The following is a 10,000-nucleotide window of genomic DNA, read 5'->3' on the forward strand; positions in this document are numbered from 1 at the left end:
AAGAGTTACACAGCAGGAAGAGAGACTGAGGTAACACGAGAGAGAGACAGGTAACACAAGAAGATACAGGTACACAGATCCAGTAAGAGAGAAGAACAGGTACACAGAGAGAGGTGTAGACAGGTACAACAGAGAATGAGAGACCCGTACAGAGAGAGATAGACAGTGTACAGAGAGAGAGAGAGACAGGTACACAGAGAGAGAGAATCCGAGGATAGACAGACAGAGAGAGAGACGTACACGAGAAGGAGCGGTACAAGAGAGATAGACAGTGTACACGAGAGAGAGAGAAGACAGGTACACAGAGAGATGAGACAGGTAACGAGAGAGAGAGAGCAGGAACAAATGATAAGACAGTAAGAGAGAGTACATCCGGTACAGTGCAGATGAGAGAGAGACAGGTACAGAGAGAGAGAACAGGTACACAGGAGAGAGAGACAGGTACAGAGAGAGAGAAAGGTAACACAGAAATGAGAGACGGTACAGAGAAGAGTGAGGACAGATTTGAGACAGTACACAGAAGAGAGACAGGTACAAGAGAGAGAGAGAGAGGTAAACAATAAAAAACAGGTACGAGAGAAGGAGACAGTAAGAAGAGGAGTAGATGTAACAAAGAGATACAGAATAGAGAGAGACCATGCCAGGATCCGGCAGGTCCCGGCCAGGCTGATCCAGGATCCGTCAGACCCCGGTCCGGTCCAGGTGATGCTGTGACGGCTCACTTCATGCAGCACGTCTGAACTCATTGAGCTCTCTGTGCAGCTCAGTATCTTCACCATGAGTCTCCTCAGTGAGCAGCTCAGCTCTTCACCTGCAGAGACTCACCTGAGTTTAGACACTTTACGACACTTTCAGAGACTTTACGAGCCGCAGCGTGAGGACACCGACATGCTAACACACTCATTGGTGAACCATGGAGCTCCGTCAGCTTCTACAGCTCCCGCCTTCAGTTATAAAGGTTTATTTAACGTTTATCTAACGTTTCGGTGCCGTTAAAGGTGACGTAACAGCACGGCGGTTCTGCTTTAACGCGGGAATAAACACAGAGTGAGTTAGCATGAGCAGTTAGCCGCAGTCCCTCCGTACAGGTGCGTTAATAAACTGATTATTACAGCCGATCTGGCGCCAATTCACCGCCAGTCCGCTCACACAACATGTCTCACATCCACCCGCGGGTGTAAACGTGATGAAGCAGGTTAAATAACGGCGGATGAAGGCGGATTGTACCCGCGGCGGGCGGACACGGAGCGGGACTCACCATCTTGAAGCAGGTTCCGAGCGAAGAGGAAGCCGCGCCGGGTCTCGCGAGAGTTTGAGCGTGCCGCTGACCGGAAGTTAGTTCGTCTTTTTTTTTAAAAATAAATTTAAACATTCAGATAAATTAAATATAAATTATGTATTTGTGTTGATGTATTCACGCGACTTAAAAGTTACTTTTTTTATAGCTCGGATTTATTCTTTTTTTATTTTACAAACGTAAGATCCCGCCCTTTTCGTTTCCGGTGACGACGACGCGGAAGTTGACGTTTTGTAGTTTTTCTCGGACGCTAGCTTAAACTCGCCACCATGGCGGAGCTAACTGCAGCTGCTGGTTCTGGTTCCGAGGCGAACACAGCTGGAAACCCGACAGACGTCGCCATGGCGTATTTACAAGACGAGGTGACACTTTATGTTTTAATGTTTGAATCAGTTATTTTATTAAAAAACTACAATATCCAGCCGTTTGTGTCCTGGTCGCTTCCTGTTAGCATCAGTCAGCTGTTTTCATAAACAGACAGATATTGCTGATATTAAACCAAAAGGCGTCAAACTGTTTATTTATTTATAGTTTATTCATGTTGCACGAAGCTAATGTAGCTCTTAGCATCATATGGCAACAGAAAATGATTGACAGCAACTTTATTGATCAATAATCGACTGTAAAGTCCAAACAGGCACCTCTGTGTGTTAATTAAAGACACCTGAAGGCATCACCAACTCTGATTTTAAATATTCATGTGATCATCAGTGAGTTTCAAATTAAAGGTTTGTGTCTGACCGTTTTGTTTTTTTCTCTAGAAGACTGACGGAGACCTTGCAAACCTCAACCTGGGCGAGCTGGACCTGACCACCGACGAGTTCATCCTGGATGAAGTGGACAGTAAGGCGACCTTCATCATTTCATCAGGATTAAAGAGGCTCACTGAGAGCTCCTGCAAGGCCACGATTCACGATTCACCATATTTATTACTCTGACGTATTCCAGGAATTTTGCCACAATACTCCTCCTGCAGGTTTTGGTTTCTAAGAGTTTCACCAAACAGTTTCACCAAACAGTTTTACCAAAAACCACGCCAACGTTTACAATGGGTGTGTGTTGGTAGAATGTTCCAGAGCTAGAGAAACATTTGTCAAAAAATACATTTGCAAACGGCTCTCGTGGCCACAAATGTCACTCTACAGAAATAATTTCTACATAGAAACGTAGGAAAATTCGTGGGCTACGCAGCGATATCACTGCTGAAGCTGTCAGACTTATAGTTTTGGCGGGAGACGCACTGATGCTCCAGGATCACCCACCGACAGCCCCATCTACTCCCATGTAAACTGGAGAGGAGAAATTTCCCAAAGGAGCACGGGGCACCTGTTCTTTCTCTCTCTCCCCAGGTCACATTTTTTAACTTCACACACTGAAATTCAGCATTCACATGGTCGACAAGATGAGGATGCTCACGGTCATTTGGGCTTTTTGATACCACCTACCGTTTGGCATTAGTGTCCACTAGTTGGAGGGGCTTCATTTAGAGATTTTCTGTGTCTCTCAGCAGTCACTCACACACAGACAGAGCACAGCTGCAGTTCATTGCTCTGACCTGCAGCTGACCCTGGTTGCTCGACAACCTCAAGCTGCCTTTGACTGACTTTAAGTCTCTGTGCTGCTGCAGTGTCAGTAATAATGTCTGTCAGACACACTCTACATTTATTTACACAGTTTATATTTCTTTTGTTACTGTAACACTGCAAACAGTTCTCCAATGGTTTTCTAATGGTTCTGTTATGGTTCTGACTGTCAGACTGACCTTTGGCCGTCCTCTAGGCCCTTTAATCAACCGACTGTCAAGATCCAAGTCTGCTCCCTCTGAGTCTGAGGAGACAAGGAGACGAGAAGAGGATGAGAGGAGACAAGGAAAGGAGACAAACAGGACAAAGGTTCAGTTCTTTCTTGTTAATTAGTTCAACCTTTATTATTTATATTTAGGAAAACACACATAGACACTGCAAATACAGTGCATTAATGTGTGTGTATGTTGGTGTATATTATACGGTGTCTTGGCGTGACGCTCAGCCTCAGCGTGTTCCCGGCCCTTCTCAGGATCTGGGCCAGGTCTCGGTGCTGCAGCGCTCCGACTGGTCGACCCTCCACGGCCTCCAGCTGGTCTCCGGGCTGAACCTGTCCGCTGCGAGCTGCCGGGCTGCCCCGACGCACTGTGACGAAGCGGTGAGACATCAGGGAGGCTGCAGAGAGAGAGAGGTCACATGATCAACATGAGGCATGCCTGTAACCATGGCAACGTGTTCATTGCATGGATGGTAATACAGACACTGAGAGAAACAATAAACAGGAACTGTGACTCAGTCTGAACAAACAAACCGGACCGGACCGAACTCAGCAGGACTCACGGAGAATGACAGGAAACACCAGATGTTTTAACTGTGAATGTTAGCATGAACTGAGGAGGAGGAGGAGGAGGAGGAGGAGGAGGACGGTACCCAGACTGACAGCTGAAAGTTGAGAAAAGTCTCCCGTCTCCTTTAAAGTCCCGTTAGGATGAGACGTCCCCTCAGACTGTCTAAAACCTGGACGTAGTCTCTGTGACGTCCCCGCAGACTGTCTAAAACCTGGACGTAGTCTCCGTGACGTCCCCTCAGACTGTCTACAACCTGGACGTAGTCTGTGTGACGTCCCCTCAGACTGTCTAAAACCTGGACGTAGTCTCTGTGACATCGACTGAAGCTTCACAGATCAAAAAGCATTGACCCATGACTGAACACACACACCAATAAACTCATTAACTCAAATCAAATCAGATCAGATTTTATTTGTACAGTCCAAAGTCACAAAATACATTTTCCTCTGAGGCTTTACAATCTGTACATGGAGCTGCCCTCTGTCCTTAGACCCTCATTAAAAGAGTCTTAATCTGAAAAACTACACAGTATAAATTCACTTCCTGTTTCACAGTAAAGGACTGGTACTGATTGACCCAATCAGATCGCTGTGTTTGAATGTTGTTCTAACGTCTCCTGAGTCACTTCAGGTGAGTCTCAGCTGGAAAAAGGCCAAACATCTGGACCATCAGCCACCGAGACTTATTGTCAAACACACACACACACACACACACACACACACACACACACACACACACACGTTTTACTAAGTTGTGGGGACATCGATCTGTTTACACACTGTGGGGACTCTCTGTCCTTCTGGGGACAAAACAGTCCCCACGATGTGAATCATTAATGAATGTGAGTGAAACATCAAAGATCGAAAGATAGAAACTAAAATCAACACAAGATGATTTACTGTGTGGAAGCTGAAGCCAATTGTTGTATATTCATATATAATGTCATATTTAATATATGTAACATCATATAGATAGATAGATAGATAGATAGATAGATAGATAGATAGATAGATAGATAGATAGATAGATAGATATACTTTATTTATCCCAAGCTGGGAAATTATAGTGCAGCAGCAGCATTACACAAAGTGACAAGTGACAACAAAAAATAAAAATATACTATAAAGCAAACTATACATAATAAAATATCAAAAAGCAATAGTAAATACGATAAAATAAAATATATTGTACAGATGTATATACAGCAAGTTGGCAGTGTTGATATGTACAAAGTAGGGAGAAATGTGATGTGACTGTAGATTATGCTTTAGCTTTTGTTGTACAGTGTGATGGAATGTGGCAGGAAAGATTTCCTGTATCTGTCCCTTCGACAGCGGAGCTGTAGCAGCCTGTGGGAGAAGCTGCTCCGCTGTCTGTCCACTGTGTGGTGGAGAGGGTGCTGCTCATTGTCCATGATGGATAACAGTTTATTCAGCGTCCTCCTCTCCACCACAGTCTCGAGAGACTCCAGTCTCAGTCCAAGAACAGAGCCAGCCTTCTTGATGATCTTTTCAAGTCTGTTGGTGTCGCTGGCTCTGATGCTGCTGCCCCATCTCGTCTATCGTGGCCTCTGTGTGTACCTTCGCTCTCTGATTGGCGGCCGATGTGCATTGTATCGCTGGTCTCTCATCAGTCTCTCTGTACTGTACCTGTCTCTTGCCTCTCCTCTCTGTCTCTTCTGCTCTCTCTCTCTGTGTACCTGCATCTTCCTCTCTCGGTGTACCTTGCTCTCTCTCTCGTGTACCGGATTCTCTCTTTGGGTACCTGTCTCTCTCTCTCTGTCTGTCGATCTAACTCTCTTCTCTTCTGTTGTCTCTACTCTCTTGTACTGCTCCTCTCTCTGTCCTGTTCTCCTGTGAGCCTTCTCTCTCGGCCTCTCTCCTCTGTACGTCCACCTGTCTGCCTCTCGTCTGCTCTCGCTGTGTACCTGTCTCTCTCTCTCTTCCTCTCGATACCTGTCTCTCTCTCTATTTGTACCGTCCTCTCGGGGACCTGTCTCTCTTCTCCTCTGTAACCTGGTCACCCCCTCTCATCTCTGTCTCTTCTGTTACCTGTTCCTTCTCTCGTCTTTCGTGTACTCTCGCTGTTATGTCTCTTGCTGCTCTCGTCTGTACCTGTCCTCGCTTTCCCCTCTCTGCTCTGTGTAAACGGTCTCTTTGTCCTTGACATCTTTGCCTTGGTCTGCTCTCTCTGCTTTCCCTGAGTGACTGTCTCTCCCATCGATCATACTCATCTCGTACAGTCCTCTCAACTGTTTCTGGTTTCCTTACAACTTGCGCGTGCCAGCCTCCCTCACATCCAACGTCATCCCTGTTCTCGCTCACCAGAGAGAAGCCAACCTGTTTGGACCACGGTCAGATCACACTGTAGAACCCTGACTATCCTGAGAGACAGGGACACAGAGAGACGACAGTACAGAGAGAGAGGACGCTTGTGTTACTCTTCAATTACAGTAAACTCTTTGAGAGAGTCTGCAGGTCACTGTCCTCCATACTGTTATTTGACGTACTGGCAAGGAAGTTCCAGCATGCTACTCCTCCCTGCAGTTTTGGTCGCAGAATCCCAAAAAAGGTCTCCGAATGACCGGCCGGCCGGATGGGTGGTTCTGAGACTTTTCTAAGAGTTTCACCAAACAGATTTGCCAAAAATCCACTAAAAACCACGGCCAAAGTTTACAATGGGTGTGTATTGGTAGAATGGTCCAGAGCTGAGTGGAGAGGGAAAGAAACATTTGTCAGAAAATACTTTGGGCAAAGCTCTCCGTGGCCCAATGTCACTCTACAGAAATAATTTTACACAGAAACGGTAGAAATTCGCGTGGGCTACGCAGCGATACTAGGCTGAAGCTGTCAGACTTATAGTTTTGGGGAGACACGCACTGAGAGCCCAGGAATCAACCACCGACCCAGCCCCATCTATCCCATGTAAACGGAGAGGAAAAATTTCCCAAAAGGAGCATGGGCACCGTTCTTTTCTCTCTCCCCAGGTCACATTTTTTTTAAGCTTCAACACACTGAAATTCAGAATATCACATGGTCGACACGATAGGATCTCACGGTCATTTTGGGCTTTTTGAACCACCCTACCGTTTGGCATGTAGGTCCCTAGTGGAGGGCTTCATTTAGAGATTTTCCTGTGTCCTTGCAGCAGTCACTCACACACAGAGAGCACAGCTTGCAGTTCATTGCTCGACCTGCAGCTGACCCGGTTGCTCGACAACCTCAAGCTTGCCTTTGACTGACTTTAGATCTGTGCTGGCTGCATGGTCAGTAAATAATGCGCTGTCAACACACTCGATCATTTATTACACAGTTTATAATTTCTTTTTGTTACTGTAACACTGCAAACAGTTTTCCAAATGGGTTTTTTCTAATGGTTCTGTTATGGGTTCTGACGTCAGACTGACGTTGGCCCGTTCCTCTAGGCCCTTTAATCAACGCACGTCAGATCCAGCTGCCTCCCTCTGAGTCCTGAGGAGAAAGGAGACGATAGAGGTATGAGGAGGAGACAAGGAAAAGGAACAAACAGTGAACAAAGGTTCAAGTTTTTTCTTGTAATTTAGTCACCTTTATTATTTATAATTTTAGGAAAACACACATAGACACAGCAAATACAGCTGCATTATGTGTTGTGTATGTTGGGTAGTATATTATACGGTGTCTTGGCGTGACGCTCAGCCTCAAGCGATTTCCTGCCCTTCCAGGATCTGGGCCAGGTTCTCGGTGTCTGCAGGCGCTCCGACTGGTCGAAACCCCCTCCAGGCCATCCACTGGTCTCCGGGCTGACCTGTCCGCTGCGGAGCTGCCGGAGCTGCCCCGACGCACTGTGGAACGAGCGGTGAGACATCAGGGAGGCTGCAGAGAGAGAGAGTGTCACATGAATCAACAGGAGAGCAGCCTGTAACCATGGCCAACGTGGTTCATTGCATGGATGGTAATATCAGACCTGAGAGAAACATAAACAGGAACTGTGACTCAAGTCCGAACAAACAAACCGGACCGGACCGAACTCAGCAGGACCTCACGGAAGAATGACAGGGAACACAGATGTTTAACTGTGAAATTTAGCAGAACCTGGAGGATGAGGAGAGGTGGAGGAGGAGGATTGGTACCCAGACTGACAGCTGAAAGTTGAGAAAAGTCGCCCGTCTCCCTTTAACGTCCGTTACTGAATGGACGTCCCCCACTCAACTGTCTAAAACCTGGAAGTAGTACTGCTGTCCAGCTTCAACCTGGACTGTCCCGTGACGTCGAGACTGTCGAAACCTGGACGTAGCTCTCCGTGACGTCCCCGCAGACTGTCTAAACCCCTGGACCTTAGTCTCCGTGACGTCCCCGCAACTGTCTGAAAACCGGGACGTAGTCTCCGGACAGTCCCCAGTCAGACGGGTCTAACAACCATAGGACTTAGTCTCGTGTACGTCCCCTCAGACTGTCGCTGGAGTAGCTTGTATCCCCACCGACCTGGAACTAGTTCTCTGGACATCGACGAAGCGTCACAGATCAAAAAGCATTGAACCTGACTGAACACACACACCAATAGAACCATTAACCATCAAATCAAAATTCAGAAATTTTATTTGTGACAGTCCAAGTCACAAAATACATTTCCTCTAGGCTTACAATCTGTAACATGGAGCTGCCCTCTGTCACGTTGACCTCATAAAAGAGTCTTAATCTGAAAAACTACACAGTATAAATTCACTTCCTGTTGTCACAGTAAAGGACTGGTACGGATTGTACCCAATCAGATCGCTGTGGTTTGAATGTTTGGTTCTAACGTCTTCCTGAGTCACTTCAGGTGATCTCAGCTGGAAAAAGGCCAAAACATCTGGACTCCTCAGCCACCGAGACTTATTGTCCAAACACACACACACACACACACCAACACACACACACAACACACACACACACACAAGTTTTAACTAAGTTTGTGGGACATCGAGATCTGTTTAACACACTGTGGGGACTCTCTGTCCTTCTGGGACAAAAACAGTCCCCCCACGGGTGAATCATAAATGAATGTGAGTGAACAACTCAAGAATCGAAAGATAGGAACTAAAATCAACACAAGATTGATTTACTGTGTGGGAAGATGAAAGCCAATTGTTGTATATTGCATATATAATGTCAGATTAGTAATATATGTAACATCATATATAAGAGAGAGAGATAGATAGATAGAGTAGATAGATGAGAGTAGATATAGAGAGTAAGAAGGATATACTTTTATTTATATCCCAAGCATGGTGAAATTTAGTGCACAGGCAGCAGTACAGCAATGACAAGTGGACAACAAAAAATAAAACTCTATCGAAAGGCAAACGTATCATAATAATATCAGAAATAATGTCATATATAATAATCATGTAACCCGTCCAAGCTACTGCTGACACCCTGTAACACGATTATGTTGGGGATTATTCCGTTACTCAAACACTGAGGACGCTCTGCACCCAGCTACAGTGAAACCACTTGGTACCAAACAACTGTGAGTGGTTTGACCTGAAATAGAAACACCCACACACATCACCACACACACACATCAGTCATAAAATGAGGTGAACTATTTCAAAATTCCTGAAGCTGATAAAGAGTGAAAGTGTAACCGTACTCGTGCACACCTGACCTCACCTTCAACAGTTGCAAAAACAAAGTACTCATTATAATTAATCGGATTAAAAATGTATCCGTCACTTTGATGTTGGCAGCTGATGAGGTGTAGCTCATTTTAAAGACTTTAGATGCTGCTAGTATTTTGCAACAATGTGTTTAATGAATCTGCAGAAGATAAATAAGACACTTAAACTAGGGCCTGGCACGATATGGCCTGTAACCAATATCCGATATTTTTAGGCTATATCGCGATAACACGATAGATATCTTGATATTTTTGTGTGTTGTTGTTTGTATCTTTTATAGCATTTTAACACTGTGTCATATTTTTATGAATTTTAATGCAGTTTCTATGTAAATTAGAGCTGTAAAGCAGTGCAGGATCATTACTGCTTATGAGACACGTTTTTTAAATCAAATTTTAACCATTCTTCATATGTAAAATAAACCGTTAATAAATTAACACCACGTCTTATTTTGAAAACTGGAAGTGTCCACACGCTGCAGTAAGCTAGTGCTGACTTTCCCAGTTTTCTCAAAGTATTTGCCATAAAGTCGCAATAAGGGCGCACTTGAAAATATTGGAGCAGCTGACGTAACCACGCGAAAACGAGAGACGGCTGGCGTGACCGCAGTTGTTTTTCTTTGGAACCAAGTCGTCCGTCTCCATCATCAGTTAACTCGCTCGGGCTCTTCACTTCTCTCCTCACTTGATAC

General features: G+C 45.3%; 1 protein-coding gene and 1 long non-coding RNA gene across 3 annotated transcripts in view; one reads left to right on the forward strand and one right to left on the reverse strand.

Annotated features, from left to right (window-relative positions):
• LOC104935493 (membrane-associated guanylate kinase, WW and PDZ domain-containing protein 1) overlaps window positions 1–10,000 on the reverse strand; it is a 25,874-nt gene that overhangs the window by 3,575 nt on the left and 12,299 nt on the right. For both annotated transcript variants that reach the window (XM_027275621.1, XM_027275620.1), the window contains exons 15-16: window positions 3,304–3,495; window positions 3,060–3,124 (exon numbers count right to left, since the gene is read on the reverse strand). In XM_027275621.1, coding sequence (XP_027131422.1) covers window positions 3,060–3,124; window positions 3,304–3,495 — 257 coding nt within the window. The remainder of the gene's footprint in view (window positions 1–3,059; window positions 3,125–3,303; window positions 3,496–10,000) is intronic.
• Window positions 649–2,188, forward strand: LOC113744741 (uncharacterized). Its single transcript, XR_003461792.1, has 3 exons — window positions 649–1,334; window positions 1,482–1,659; window positions 2,059–2,188. It is a non-coding gene; the product is annotated as an uncharacterized LOC113744741 (long non-coding RNA).

The sequence above is a fragment of the Larimichthys crocea genome, unplaced genomic scaffold (assembly GCF_000972845.2).
Source record: "Larimichthys crocea isolate SSNF unplaced genomic scaffold, L_crocea_2.0 scaffold148, whole genome shotgun sequence".
Lineage (NCBI taxonomy): Eukaryota > Metazoa > Chordata > Actinopteri > Sciaenidae > Larimichthys > Larimichthys crocea.